General features: G+C 40.4%; 1 protein-coding gene across 1 annotated transcript; it reads left to right on the top strand.

Annotated features, from left to right (window-relative positions):
* The first annotated feature begins 1,652 nt into the window (after positions 1–1,652).
* Positions 1,653–13,576, top strand: LOC103394191 (hippocalcin-like protein 4). The gene is made up of 4 exons (XM_008331387.3): positions 1,653–2,134; positions 9,628–9,804; positions 9,957–10,172; positions 10,512–13,576. Exons 2-4 carry the CDS (start codon positions 9,643–9,645, stop codon positions 10,707–10,709), a joined length of 576 nt encoding a protein of 191 aa, XP_008329609.1. The 5' UTR covers positions 1,653–2,134; positions 9,628–9,642; the 3' UTR covers positions 10,710–13,576.
* The last annotated feature ends 1,671 nt before the right edge of the window (positions 13,577–15,247 follow it).

The raw sequence follows: 15,247 nt of genomic DNA on the forward strand, positions 1-15,247 counted from the left end.
AGAAATGTATATTAAGCCATCATGTCTTAAACTACCAACATGAACCATATTTATGTCACGTTTAAGGTGGCAGTTGATAAGTGTCAATTAATAATCTCTTTAAATGTGCGTATGGGACTCATTTATATACACAGTTTTATGGACTCTGATTTTTTTTTTTTTTTAAATTACCTTCCTTGAACTGAAGGACACACACACACACGTACTGCTGAGCACACACTATAGTGTGTGTTCACTTGTCCTACAGTGTGATGGACGTTTACCTTGTGCTAAAGGTCATGTCACTCCCAGTGAGAGGCCCTGGATGAACTCTTTGGACTCATCAAACAGAAACACATATTCCCTCCTGTCTGTGGTTTCTGTCTTTAGCTGCAACACATCTACACAAAAGCAGGCAAAATTAAAAAAAATATGTATTTAAATGTCTTCAGAATAAAATAGAAAAATACACTATTATGAAATAAAATGAATAGAAAAACAGAAAATAATATACATAGTCAATAAACTGAAGCATAAATCTAAGTAAGCGGATGGTTAGTTGTTTCACCATTCTGCTAAAACACTGCAGTGTGAAGCTGTGAGCTATAGATATACAAAAATCAATACATGGGATACAGTAAAACAATTATGTAACCATACAGGAAGTGATCAGGAAGTCAATGTTTATATCACTGTAGGGAACGTGTAAAAGCATTTATTGTACCATCACCCGTAAATCTGCCATATATATATATTTATATATGACGTACTACTGGCAAAACTACAACAACAAACTCAAAAGTGCTCACATTCCAAACAAACAAGGTACTATCTAATACAAATATCCATGTTTTATACATAGTAACAAATATCTTAAGTTCATCACAGAGTAATATTATCCTCAAAAAATGCTCAATGATGATATAAAAAACATCAGGAATTTCCCCTTTTATTGTCAAAACCACCTGCAGTCCTGTGCTTGATCCTGAACCACAGATGGCAACGTAGTTCCAGAGAATGTTTCTTATTCTTTTGAGTTAAAGGAGAAGCCTGTTCTGATGTGATCATAACTTAGAGGCTCTCTGATACAGACCGGGTCACTCCTGAATTAGTCATGGTAATGGCATTTTAATATGCATATTTTTAGAATGACGCGATCAGTTAATGGACAGTCAAAATAATTAAGTGCAACCCATTAACCATGGGGTGTTAATGGGGTCTTTTTCAGTTGGGGGCTCAGGGCAACTGTCTACATTTGCCCTCGACTCTCAGTACCCATGTGAGTACTTAGCAGGTATGTTTGCATCGTAATGTACTGCACTTGGTCATCGGTAAAGTTTACCGTTCACCCCAGTGTTGAACATTTTGTATTTTCCACTAAAACAAAACAGGCTCAGCAAAATGTCTGCCATGGTTCAGAAAGGGTTTGGAAACACTACACCATGTACTGTAGTAGTAGTCTATATATCTGATCATCATGTCTGCATCACTGCCAGATGAATTACTGCAGTATTAATAGTATTTCAGCAGCAGTAAGAATATAATAGCATACAACAGACATCATTAAAATATCATAGAATCAGAATATGTCTCATTTACTTACTGTGTGCTCGGTGTGGTCTCACTGTGTAATTAGTCATTAGTACACCTGAGCATCACCAGTAGGTGCGTGCACAGGTGTGATGAATAACCAAATTAGTACTTGTGTAGTATAATATACCCTTTAAACTGGTGTATTGACAGCGTTTTGAAGGGCGTCACAGTGGACCTTCTGCCGTCCTGTTTGGACCGCTCTTGTTTGACTTTCCTTTGTATTTTACAATCTGTCCCTCTCCTGCATCCCTCTGCCTCCGCGAGCCCGCCCGTGTGATTGAAAGGATGCTGCGTCCAACCACATGACCGGGACTCGCCCTCAACGAGCGCAGCAGCCAGTCAGCAGCCACCATGCAAATGTGTTGGCAGGAGAGACGCAGCGGTTCATTCATTCTGCGAGAGAAACACGCACAGAGGCGAGTGACGGCGGAATATTGTCTTCCAAGAAGGAGGAGCTGCTGTGGAGCAAAACATAACAGTGGAAACAGCCGCCGGGAAGCAGAACACACGATTTTTATTCAAATACCCAAAGGAGCGTTTTTTTCCTTTTAATTATTACAAGGTAAGTGCAGATTGCTTTATATTTGAACATATAATAACAGCTATGTCTTAATTATGACTAATAATTGTCTGACACTTAAAAGCAGTAAGTGATGAGACGGACGTCCTGGCTGAATTATGAGGGGTTTTTTTTCTCAGGAGGGAGATGATGGGTGTTGTATTTGTCTCTAGCCTAAGTCAAGGTTTCTCTTATTCTCAGCTGTCTAATTAAGCACTCGGTGTTTGCTCAAGCGCACAAGGGCTGCAATGGTAATTGAACCTGGGACCGTTGTTCCCCCTTGAGTGCGTGCAACAGTGACATTTTGCCACAGTGACAGTCAGTCCACGTTTCTCTGACAGATGTGCTGTACAATGTATCAGCTTTTCAAATTCAAATGATGTTTAAGATGTTTATACATTTGTTTTCAGTAGGATAGTTTCCTGTTTGGAGATAAAAAAAAATGTTGCAAAAAGGAAGTATGGACGGGGGTAAAAGACCTCTTAATATTAGTAAATATTCACATTTAATGTTGATGATACATTTTTTCCAACATAATAATTTTAGATACATTTTACGACTTTAAATTGATTTAAACACCGACACAAATGAAGCACCATTTTATTTTTTGCCTCCCAAATGACGCAAACTACTCACCATTTAATTGACTCAAGTCGTCATATGTTGTGACCATAAAAATAAATATATAACCAAGGAGTGGAAGGATGTGACACATGACATCATTGGTCCAACTATCAAAATGCCAGGGCTCAAAGTGACTGAAGAGCTCTAGGCTTATTATAAAACCACAGCCAAATGTTAACGTTTAAATGTAAATACGGGTTGAACACTGTAAGCCTGAAACTCTCAGAGTCCGTTTGTGTGTACTGTGCAAAGTGAAGTTCCATTATTAGTTTACGTTCTACCTCCAGCTGCAGTTCTTCATCTGCTTCTACATCGTTTATCATTGGCCCACGTGAGGACAGAGGAAGAGTCTGATGGAGTCAACAAGTGGCTACAGTTAATCAGTGCAACCCACTTCTCTGTGGTTAAAGCCACGAGCTGCACACTCAATGCAACCAGTTTCCAGGATTGGCAGCATTTGAATTGTTTACGTTAGCTGCTGCGCTACGGGGGTCACAGAAGAACTACTGCATTAAAGCAGATGACAGTGTTCATGTTTGTGTGTACAGACAGCTGGAGACAATTTGGTTTTGTTTCCGTTTTGAGTAAGTACACATTGACCTGAGATGAATGATAAATTCACTTCTGACGCTGCTATTTATAGCAACCTTGGGTTTGAATTAGAAAAATAAAATCTTCTGTTGCTTTGCTGCCATTGGCTGGGCCCGAGTAAATCGTTTATGGTTCTGAAGAGTCAGTCTGTCTTAAGTGGTACTCTCTCCAGCATGTACTGAGGGACAAAGTACTTAGCCTTAAGTACTCCTTGCTTGCAAAAGCATACACAAATACATCCTGAAACCTACCATGTTTAACAGGATGGGCTTATATTCCTTGAAAATATAGCAGAATGTAGATTGCAGTTGCAGTGAACACAGTCTCTGGTATCCACATATTGATAGTCACATGTAACCACAATGATGCACACTGAAGATGTGTAGCACTTTAGTTCGGATAATCAATGAGTGTGCCCATATGCAGTTGCAGTTTTTTTTTTTTCAATATACCTTCACTGCTTTGGAAAATCCCATCGATTCACACGCTGTCAAATACAACAGCTCCGAGCCATACATTGCATTACAGTACAGTACAATTTCCTGTCCACGTCTTTGTCGGTCTGACACATCATGTGGTTGTTTCTTTCTCTCTCTCTCTCTCTCTCTCTCTCTCTGTCACCAAATGACATTTTTCTGCCTTTGCCTTTGCGTCACCTACAATTAGCCGTTAGCCTGTGACCAAGAGTACTGTGCTAGTGTCTCATGCATCATTGGCCCACGGTACTGTACGCGTGTCCCATTGTTCGTGTGTACGTTTCCACTGTAAGTGTCGATGCGTTTGTTTTGTTTTGACTGATTGACTCATCCATATCCTGGGATATCCTGGGATATCAATTTGGAAGTACAGCAATGTGTGTGTGTGTGTACGGGACTCACAGGCTGATAGTGGTGAAGCAACAACAACAAAAAAATTGGTGAGATCAGGATCATGGCATGATTGGTGGGGAACTAATGGACCGCCGCAGCTGCGCTTTCCAGTAGAACGACAGGTGCGACATAAATGTACTGTAACAAACAGGAGACTAGACCTCGGTGCAGTAATACAAATCTGAAAAATACTGACAAAATGAACTGGTTTGGTTGTTTGAATGTACTATTTGATAACAGTGGGGTCAGGAGGTTCCTTGACACGTCAGGTGCAGGTGATCCTTAACTATACAATTGGTGAAAATGTGCGGATGCGAGTGTAAATGGTGAGGTGTGAAGGTGTGAGCGCTTGTTGGCTGGTGTGGTGTGTGTGAGGTAATATTTTAAGATCGACCCAGCCTCGGGTCCAGTGCAGAACAGAGTAACACATTTCATTTATCTTTCATTTATATGTTCATTACTGCAGTTTTTACTTATTTTTATTTTTTTCTAGTTTCTTTTTACTGACTCTGAACTTGACACAGGCACTAATGAAAATTCTCAATATACAGTGAAAATAGTCCTGTCACTAATACTTATGAACATAGAAATTTGATCTGGTCCTAAATCTGTTTGTATTTGATGGTAACACTAAAATACTCCTCCGCGGGCTTTTGTGTATTTCAACCTGTCTGTCTGAGGTTCTAGGTGTTGCTGGATTATTATTATTAGCCTCTCCCTTGGGTAATAATATATTAACAATAATTGTTTCTGCAACAACTCTTGTAAGTGCATCACTCAGACAGCAGGCGGACGGACCTGATTATAGACTGGTCACCTGTGGTAGTAAATAATACACTAGAGTGAGTAACTGGATGTTTTGGATTTGACAGGTAAAGGTTAGCAGAAACACACACTCAGAAGGGCACAGGCACGCACACAGCCCGTTTGTCCCCTGTGTTTCTCCCCAGGCTCGACATGTTGCCTGGTCTTAAATTAGAGTTAGAGCTGCGCTGAGGTGAGCTGCGTTTCTATAGTGATGCATCCTCTCTGCAGTCGCAGGAGAGATGTATGCAGATTAAAACAATATGGAGATTGCACTGATAGGAGGCCACACCTCTGCTTTAACCCAACCTGCCTGGGAGTTCCAACAAAGTCAGTAAACAAGCACAAAAACATATTTGACTTTGTTTGATAAAGATACTGAAATAAGTTAGCAAAATACAAACTATATCAATTGTGAGTTTACTAAAAACAGATTTGCAGTTCAAGACCAAAGATTTTTTAATTTTTTTTGCAAGCAAGGCATTGTTGTCACTTTCCTACCGTTAAAACAACTGAAAAAAATAACAACAAAAAAAAAAAACAACCACCTGTACTGAGACTTAAATAACTACTAGTAATCCCCACTATTTATTTAAACAAAAAATATATATTTATATAGAATATTTATTTCATGTTTTTGAGTGTCCAGCCCCCAGGGTGTCCGTCCAGAAAGAAATCTGTCCCACTGACAAATATAGTCAGTGATCCCTGATTTAAGTTATGCCACCATGTTATACTGTAGTACCAGGTCGGACATGGTCATATAAATGTAGGAAAACAGTCAATAGCTGCATTAAAAATACTCTTCTGGACTATTTCCTGGAACAGTGAAGCCAATGGGGCATCGTCTGTTTTTTTTAGGAACAAAATAGTTTTTAGTAGGACAGTGCTAGACCTAATTCTGTACAAAGTAAATATAAAAAGCTTTGCAAACACAAGGGCAAACGTACAAACAATCCACGCACCAGACCTGGGGCCATCACACACACATACACACACAGACATAGACACCAATGCAGTAACAGACTGAATTATACCAAAACTCAGCCACTGCAGAAGGTCTCTCTCTCTCTCTCCCTCTCTCTCCGTCTCTTACGTTAGCCCTCATACCATAGCTTGATGTTTTAGCTGCATAACATCATGATGACCAACATGATGTGTCACCCAGCGAAGACGGCGTGATTTGTTATAACACAGCAATCATACAGACACACACTCATGCACACACATGCAAGCAGCGGTCAGTTGGCAGCGAGACTGTTTTGATTTGGCCAGAAGCATCATCCTCTGCTGGACGGCTGTTTGGCTGTGAGCCAGGCAACTGTTGTCAAGACAACCAACATATTGTTCATTTCACTTTTCATGGTTTGGTGGTTTTTTTGTAAAGACCTATCTGAGTGTGGTTTATCATTCGCATATCAATAAGCCAGCTGTCAGCTCCTCCGCAGATTTTTCCATCCTCCCGCGCACACAGACACACACACACAGACACACACACACACATAGAACAGATTAACTGATTGACACTCAAATGAACCACAATGTGCATTTTATTCTAATCAAACCAGTGAATATTCTCTTCCTTGAGACCGAAACTTTGGTCCCCACAGGGACTACTAGTCCCAAAAAAGTCTTTCAGTTTATATATCACACAGACACACACACACAAGCAGCAGATCCCGGATGGTAGACGCAGCAGCTTTCCACATTCACTCTCTTTCCAACTCAATTACAGCTTTTGCCAGGTAATCATTTTCACTCACTCAGACACCAATACAATTACACTCTGGGCTACCGTCAGTCAGGGCAGGGCTACCTGATGACTGAGTGAGACCACTGCTGCTCATCCTGTTTTTTTTCTTTGTTTATGTTCATCCTCCATATGCCTAAAGAAAACATATTTTTTTTCCCCGAGTTAAATTGAATTTAACCTTGACATGTTGTTAAATCTGGGATTTTAACCTTTTGACCTTGGGGCCTAATTGTTGAAGAACAAATTGGCCCAGGGCCCATTTAATATTAAGTCTGTATCGGTTTGATTGATCTCACTTATGGTTTGTTTTCAGTCATAAACCAAATCCACGTGCAGTTTAACAAGCAAATCCTGTCAAAAATAATTTTCCTTAGAATTTAGAACTGCAAAAGTTCTATTTTTGCATTCGTCAGATTTGAGAAAACCTTCTATTTGAGTCCTGCGTTCACATCTGTGTTCACCCTCCATAGAAAGAACTTTCTCCGTTTGTAATATTCAAAGAATATTGTGTCATTTTTTTTTCCGTCTTCATCTTCATTCTCTTTACTCTGTTTCACACGAACCTCCTGTGATTATTAGTTCCAGACTGAGTCATCCTGCCTTTGATATCTTTTCTCAATATCCAGCCGTTTCATCTTTTTGTGTGTGTCTTTCCCACGTAATAATTTTCATGTCACTTACATTGTCTTTTCTTTTTTAAATACAATTACTGTTTGAGCAAATGTTAAAGATGTTATTGTGGGACATTCAGCCCCCGGGGTCAGGAATGGTGGTGCGTGGTTGTACAGTTCTGCAGCAGGTGTGCAGTAAAGCTGTTCTGCTTTTTAAGCAGTGCCTGGCCTTGCGTGGTGTAGGGTAATGACACAGGCTAAAGGGATTCCCCAGAGGATTTAGTAGGATACAAGAGGCCGATGATGTCAATATTCTAACTGACATAAATCAGTTAAAGGCTAGCCCAAGGTTCAGTCTCCGGTGTCTGACAAAAAGTAATATAATGAATATAATGAAGTACAGTAATTGCAAGTGTATCTCCAATAGCCTAAAAAAAAATAAAAATAAAAAAATATATAAAATACTTTATGGTTGCACTAGATTAGTATAGTATATAGTATATATATATATATATATATATATATATATATATTTGTTTTACATTTAGCATAGTACTAAGGGATAAACTGTGATAAGCTGCTAGTGATTCACATCCCTCATGTGTCTACTTTAATTCTGAATGCAACACACATGCGTGTCCGCCAAGCATGTCTGTGTGCATTTGCCCCAAGAAGCCTCACCCCCTCTAAGGCAGCTATAATTGGAAAATGGACTGAAATCCAGTTCATTTGTATTCCTGAATGAGTCTTCTTCTTTGCTTTCCCAGAGATTTTGATTTATTTTCTCTGAAAGGCAGCATAATCCCAGATAAAAGACCCCAGCCGGGGGTTATCTGCAGATAACAACTGACCGATAGCGACACCTGAATACACTCTCACAATAGATTTCTGCCCCTATAGTTAGATGAGCTGGCAGTGATGTGAGCATCTGACTGGAAGGCCGTTGTACCTGGATTCTTTTTTTTTCTGTTTCCACCTGAATGGACGTCTTTGGGATGGGCTTTCCTTGGTTTTGTTTGCAGTTTGCTACAGGAAACACTATTATCTGCTACATTTGATTCCCCTAATAGTCGGATGAAGTTTGATTCGCCACTGTGTGGGGCGAATGACATGACTCAGTGTTGGGTTAGGTCAGTTTAACCTACAGGGCCCAAGTGTCTTCGGCTCGAGGCTTAGTTAAACACATTTGGGAAGAAATAGCAGAGCTTTCATCTGTTTACTTACGGTGCCTTCAAAGCCTCTAATGGGGTAAAAATAGCTCAGCTTGGAGTACTGATGTGGTCATTTTCTACACTGTCAGCATCTGTACACAACCGTCTAGCGCCAGTTAACCTTGCGAAGCTGTGCGTGTTCATCTGTCTTTTCAAGGATCCGTGCTTGTCACTTTACTTCAGCCAACGGGTGTCAAGTCAATTATAGATTTGTGTGCACCATTTTCAGTACTTTTAGAAAAGATATGCTATAACAAATAGCATATTATTTTAGTCTAACGTCTGAGCCCAGAGGTTACAATAACAGCTGACTAGGTTATTGGATATTTAAAAAATGACGCTGCACACTTAGTCTCTCAATGATCACTTGCTGCTTGCGTGATATCGTCTCTTGTTCGGCAACCGAGTTATGATATGACGACCGGGGCAATTTTTGGTTAAAACATTTTGTTCGTGAGCCGAATTGTTAGAATAAGGAAGTGTTTGACAACCAAGGTTCCGCTGTAAACACAAATACTGTTCAAAGGTCATAGCCATCACAGAGACTTCCTCTGATTGGCTCCACCTTTTCTAGAATATTATTTTCTCTAAAGAGTGTCAAGACTTGTAAGTTACGTAAGCTAAACATTAATCACCTTTAATTGACTTTGACGTTATAAAACACAAGATTTGGGAAAGACTTAACAGATGCTTCGCTCTGCTGTATCAGCCGGAGCCTCGTGTTAGGTGTGAAAACTGTCCAACGGGGCGATGAGTCAGCCTTGGTGTCAAGGAGTCACTGCAGTGTTTTTCAGTCATTTGTGTATGTATGCGATACAAAGCCAGGCTGCATGCTTCCGAGGCACACATGGTCGCATGAAAGGAAGAACCTTAAGAAATCTTATAATAACGAACCTTTCCGCTGTGTTGACACACGCTGTTACAACAACAGCAACAACAACACCGAGGAACAACTGTTGCTGATGTTTTGTCTCACACTTTCATCTCTCTCTCTCTCTCTCTCTCTGTGCTCTACACCCCTCGCATCCCCAAGGAGAGTGAATTCATCATGGGAAAACACAACAGCAAGCTGGCTCCAGAAGTCCTGGATGACCTGACCAAGAACACGGAGTTCAACGAAGCAGAACTCAAGCAGTGGTACAAAGGCTTCCTCAAAGACTGTCCCTCTGGCATCCTCAACCTGGAGGAGTTCCAGCAGCTCTACGTTAAGGTAGTCATACATTTCACTGTCATTAAGACCATTTGAATTACTATCAAAATCACGTACAACGTGAGTCTTGTTTCAAGTTCTACCGTCTCTCACCGTGTATAACTATTGTATTTACTTCAGCTTTTTGTTTTTTGTCATTTCTCACACATTAGTTTTTCCCATATGGCGACGCCTCCAAGTTTGCCCAGCACGCTTTTCGGACGTTTGACAAGAACGGTGATGGGACCATTGACTTCAGGGAGTTCATTTGTGCCCTGTCCATCACATCCAGAGGCAGCTTTGAGCAGAAACTCAACTGGGCCTTCAACATGTACGACCTCGACGGGGATGGAAAGATCACACGCATGGAGATGCTGGAGATCATAGAGGTGTGTTTTTGTCTAATTAAATATATATTCAGATAAAACTATATGATATATTAAATATGTAATATATATAAGTAGTGATGTCTGATATTAACTTTTTGTCCAAACATGATTCTGATATCAACCGATACCTGTATAGCGGGCCAGTGGTGGTTTAGAAATTAAGTATCACCCTCCCCCCAAATTGAAATACTATTAAAGGCCTGGTTATACTTATTTATTTATCTGTACAAACCACTGTGAGTTTCTGGCACCAGGATTCTGGATACCATCCCCTGATTGTCGAAACAGATTAATAAAATGAGCTGCAAACGCACGCATTTCCTATTTCTTTCTCACCAGGCCATCTACAAGATGGTGGGCACGGTGATCATGATGCGCATGAACGAGGACGGGTTGACCCCTCAGCAGCGCGTGGACAAAATCTTCTCCAAGATGGACAAGGATCACAACGACGAGATCACTCTGGAGGAGTTCAAAGAGGCGGCCAAATCTGACCCGTCCATCGTCTTACTGCTGCAGTGTGATGTGCAGAAGTAGAAAAGGAGGGGGCGGAGACACGGCGGGAGGGAGATGTTGAGATATAGCAGAGGGGGGGAGACAATCGGGGAGGTGTTGAACTGAAGCTGAAAGGAAGGGAAAAAAAATGATGAGAAAAGACATGCAGAGAGAAGATGGGGGAGCAGATGAGGGAGAAGGAGGAGGAGGTCACAGGTAGAGAAATATTTTTTAAATCCTTTATAAACTCAAATGGAACCGTGTTTGAAACAATGTAAAACTTAAATTGTCTTGACAACCCCTTTATGTAACTCACTGCAGCACTTCTGTTACGCGTGTTAAGATGTGAAAAAAAAAAAAAAAAACAGACACCGCAGCATCTTTATGAACGCACTGAATAATAGTAGAACACCTCACAGGAGAAATACACTCTGCCAAGGTGTCACTCTCACTCCAACACCGTTAGGTGAGTATTGTAATCTACGGAACAGTACGCTACGATGTGTTAGCACTCCCTCAACTCTCATTCTTCTTGCATTAAGTCTGCTGTTAAGTAATTTAAATTCATATTTTACATCCATTTCAGTTAGTTTTTTTTTGTCAACTTTTCACGCTTCGTTTAAAAGCTTTTCATTTTCACAGTCTGAAAAAACTCCTGGCTCGAGAGCCACTTTCAACCCTCGGACTACCCACATGTGGCCCGCATCTAAATTTCAGTATAATGTAATTGGACCCCCAGCTGTTAGTTTTTGGCCCTTCAATGAGACGACGGGGCAACAGTAGAACAAGAAACAACACCAGAAATTGAGCGTTTGCTCCCTTAAATGTAATATATATATCAAAAAGACCACCTCTGATTGTCGACTGTTGAGGTCATACAGTTCCTCGGCAAGAAAATTCACAGCCAATCATAGGTGTGTGACAGATTACAGCCAGCTGTCCAGATGCTACACCCTGAGTGTGAGGCAGTGCTGCTGATTAATGTCTCCGATGGCTCCACCCAGCTGTCGGGTGAGGCATACTGATGTGCTGGTCAGTGACTTCTGGCTGCATCCAATCCATGCATACTAACAGGATCGATAACTCATGTAATTACATGTGTTCCATTTAGAGGGGCTGTGGCAGTGCTGAGGTGGTTAGCATTGTCGCTCACAGCAGGACGAGCACATCTCTGCGTCCCAGTTATTACCGGCACTGCTTGGTCGTGATCTCAGATTATCAGGCTGAACCATAACTTTGCTGGAAGAAGGTAGTGCTTCTTTATAAAAATGGTATATTTTAAGGATAGTAAAGCAGTGAGCCTCTAGGGGGAGACTAGTTGCGAATATAGATACACTTATAGATTATATTAAAACTGGCACAACTCCATCTGAAGTTAATTTCAAAGACATTTCCCTGTCATGGGGTGTTAAAACTTGGACACGGTCGTGTGTTTTTAATGTAGTCCAGAATGCAAGTCTGGTGTTTGTGTGTTCAAGAAGAAGCAGAAATAGATTACAAATGCAGATGCTCCATGGTCTTGTATCTGCGTGAGCAGCAATTAGAGGCACACCATACTACAACATTGTGATCTGGGCCTGATCTCAGGACAGTAATTACAGGCCACATACTCCGCACAAAGGCCAGATCTGCCTCCATGAAAAGCCGAAATGACCGGCTCTCCTCGTCCTCTCCAGCAGACCTTCTTCCCCCACCCTTTGTCTTCCTCCTCCCTAAATGTCAGAGAGGAAATGCTTTGATAATAGGTGGAGGTAGAGGAACTTTGCTGAACTCAGCTCAGATCTAAAATCAATGTGAAAAAGAGCAAACGGTTGAAAAGAAAGCTTGGTCCGAGCGAGCTCGCGCGTGCGTGTGTGTGTGTGTGTTAAAGAAGATGAAAGAAGCTTATTCCATCAGTGAATTTAAAGAGCTAGATAATTACCGAAACCTCTCGGTTCTTAAAATGGATTCTTAAAATGATTGATGATATTTAAAATTAAATGAAAATAATACCACAAACTCAGGTTCAGATCTGTAATGGGAGTTAATGTGGTTTAATTTCTCCTTTAAGCCATTATTATGCTAATGGAGTTGAATGGAAAATGGACAACAAAGCACCGTCTTTGTTTTTCCTAACAGAATAAAGTACTTTCATTTGTTTACATTCAGAATATCCAACACGCCATTAGCGCAGATGCGCTAACCTAACCCAGCCTCTCCCCTCCCTTCAAGCCGTTCAACCTCCGTCTTATGACCGGTGCACGTTGTTTTCATCAGTATTCTCTTTGAAACAGTTTAAAGAAAAATCCCACTTCTCTCCTGCTTCCGTTCTGACTTCTCTCCTCCTCCTCTCTCACTCGCAGAGCGAGCCTCCTCGGTGTGATTATGTACAAATAAAACAACATGTATATTACAATAGCACTGTAATCGTATTTATGAATATAAAACAAAACTGTAAATGTTATTGTAAAACTAGCTTAGACCTGATCTCATAACGTTACCAACTATACTGAGTGTGTGTGTGTGTGTGTGTGTGCGTGTGTGGGCTGTTTGTTACCTAAGTGACTTGTTTGAACATCGATGAACACAAGTGAATTAAACTCTGTTCTTGTAAAGCTATTTATTTTTGAAGGGAACGTCTCGCTTTTCTCGTGCAGATCTGCTTCTTTTTACATTGTTTGAATAAATTAAATGTAAGTAAAATCTGTGACACATGCTAAAATGATCTTTTTTTTAACAAACGAGGAAACAAAATGAATAAGAAAACAGACCTATGGAAGCTCAATAACCAACACTGCACTTCCTCTAAAACAATTACATTCTAAATGGTAAACATGTAAATGGTTCATTTACTTGTCAATATAATGAGGAAAACACAGGGTTGAGGGAGCAACATTGCCCCATGTTTACCCGACATTTTGAACTTTTGTGCTGCCCCCATAATAATTAATTAAGAAGAAGAACCTAAATCTTAGAATAAACATAACTTTTAAACACATTTGGGTTTTTTTTTTTTTTCAAAATAAAATACCTTTATCTATTTGCTTATGTTTTGAACTGCCAATAATGTCACTTTTTCACCCAGAATTGAGGAGGTACAGTCAGGACTACCAGGAAGATGACTTGTAAATAAACGACATTCAGATTTCAAACCACAGTGACTGATCCAAACGTGTGTCTTGCAGATTTTAAAGTGCCAAAGATGGGATTATGTTGGACTTGAAATGTATCATTACTGCGGCTGTGTCAGAACGTAAGACTCTTTCAGTTCTCACCACCGAGTTGTGCGGCGTTATATTCGAGCGTAGATATTGTTCTGTTTGTGCTCAGTGGTGCAGTAGGACGTCATCCTGGCTTTTGCTACTGTATAACATTGGTGTAATGTATATTTGTTTCCTTTCGTTTGTTTTCATGATGGTAAGTGTAGGCTCGTGGAACAAAGATGATGTAACTATTTTTGTTACATAGAATTAAACACATGTTGAACGTCCGGGCTTCGTCCACAGTTCTTTCTGCAGCGTCTTCACACCTTCACTGACACGCAGCCATCAAGGCAGCATGAGTCACCGTCTGACAGTGATGTCACACCACTGCAGTGATGTCACCTCTAACGTTGTTCTCATGGTAACCATTCGGAGGCCACATGGCAGTGAACACAAAAACACACGTACATGCGGAGAAACAGCGAGAACCTGATAACACACACACTAACACACACACACACAAACACACGGGGGTCAAACGTTTTGCAAAAGTTTGCAAATTTGATTAAAAAAATTTAAGAATACTCCCACATATCTGGACACACACCGACTGAGCTGAGCAGCAGCAGAGAAAGAACTCAATTCTATAAAATGACTCAAAAATTAGGCCTTGACTCAATGACTCATCGCAAAATACGTCAGGACATAAAGATGTAAATAAAGACCTTGCTGTTGCTCTCTCCCTCTTTTTCTCCCCCTCTTTCTCTCTTCATAAAAGACTTTTATGATTAATCAAAAATGTGAACGTGAAAGTTCAAATTTGTCCTTTATGTTTTCTAAATCGTAATGTTAATGGAGGTGTATGGCTCTCAGAGGAATGGTAGCTCTGGACAAAAAAAAGAAGAAGAAAAATCAAACAAATTATTGGCACCTTTTATATACATTTTCAGGTAACTTCTTGACACATCCTGTCAAGTGTGATTAGTTGTATATAATAGTTCAAATATATTAAAGATATTCTGTTCATTCCGGCACTCTTTTTAACTGTAACTCAGAGAGAGCCTCTCTGCAGCCAGACATCACTAATCTATAGAAATCTATTATTAGCTCGGACATATTGGGTCTCCACTCGGTGGAAAACCCAACACAACAAATCCAGATACACACTGCTTGAGCAGCGGGTAATCAGTGAGTCACACAGCGGTTCGAGGTCACAGTGGAGAGATGCAGTTCGCAGAGAAGCCAGATGATGAGGCTGTTGTTTCAAAAAAGAACAAGGAGCTGTGCTTGCTATTTTTTTAAAGGCACACGTTCACATTTTTATGTCTGTCACTTAATTAAGGTGTATATGTGAACATTTGAAGATTGTACCCAGGATGTGCCATCATATTATTCAAA

This window comes from Cynoglossus semilaevis, chromosome 18 (assembly GCF_000523025.1).
Source record: "Cynoglossus semilaevis isolate Cse_v1.0 chromosome 18, Cse_v1.0, whole genome shotgun sequence".
Taxonomy (NCBI): Eukaryota; Metazoa; Chordata; class Actinopteri; order Pleuronectiformes; family Cynoglossidae; genus Cynoglossus; species Cynoglossus semilaevis.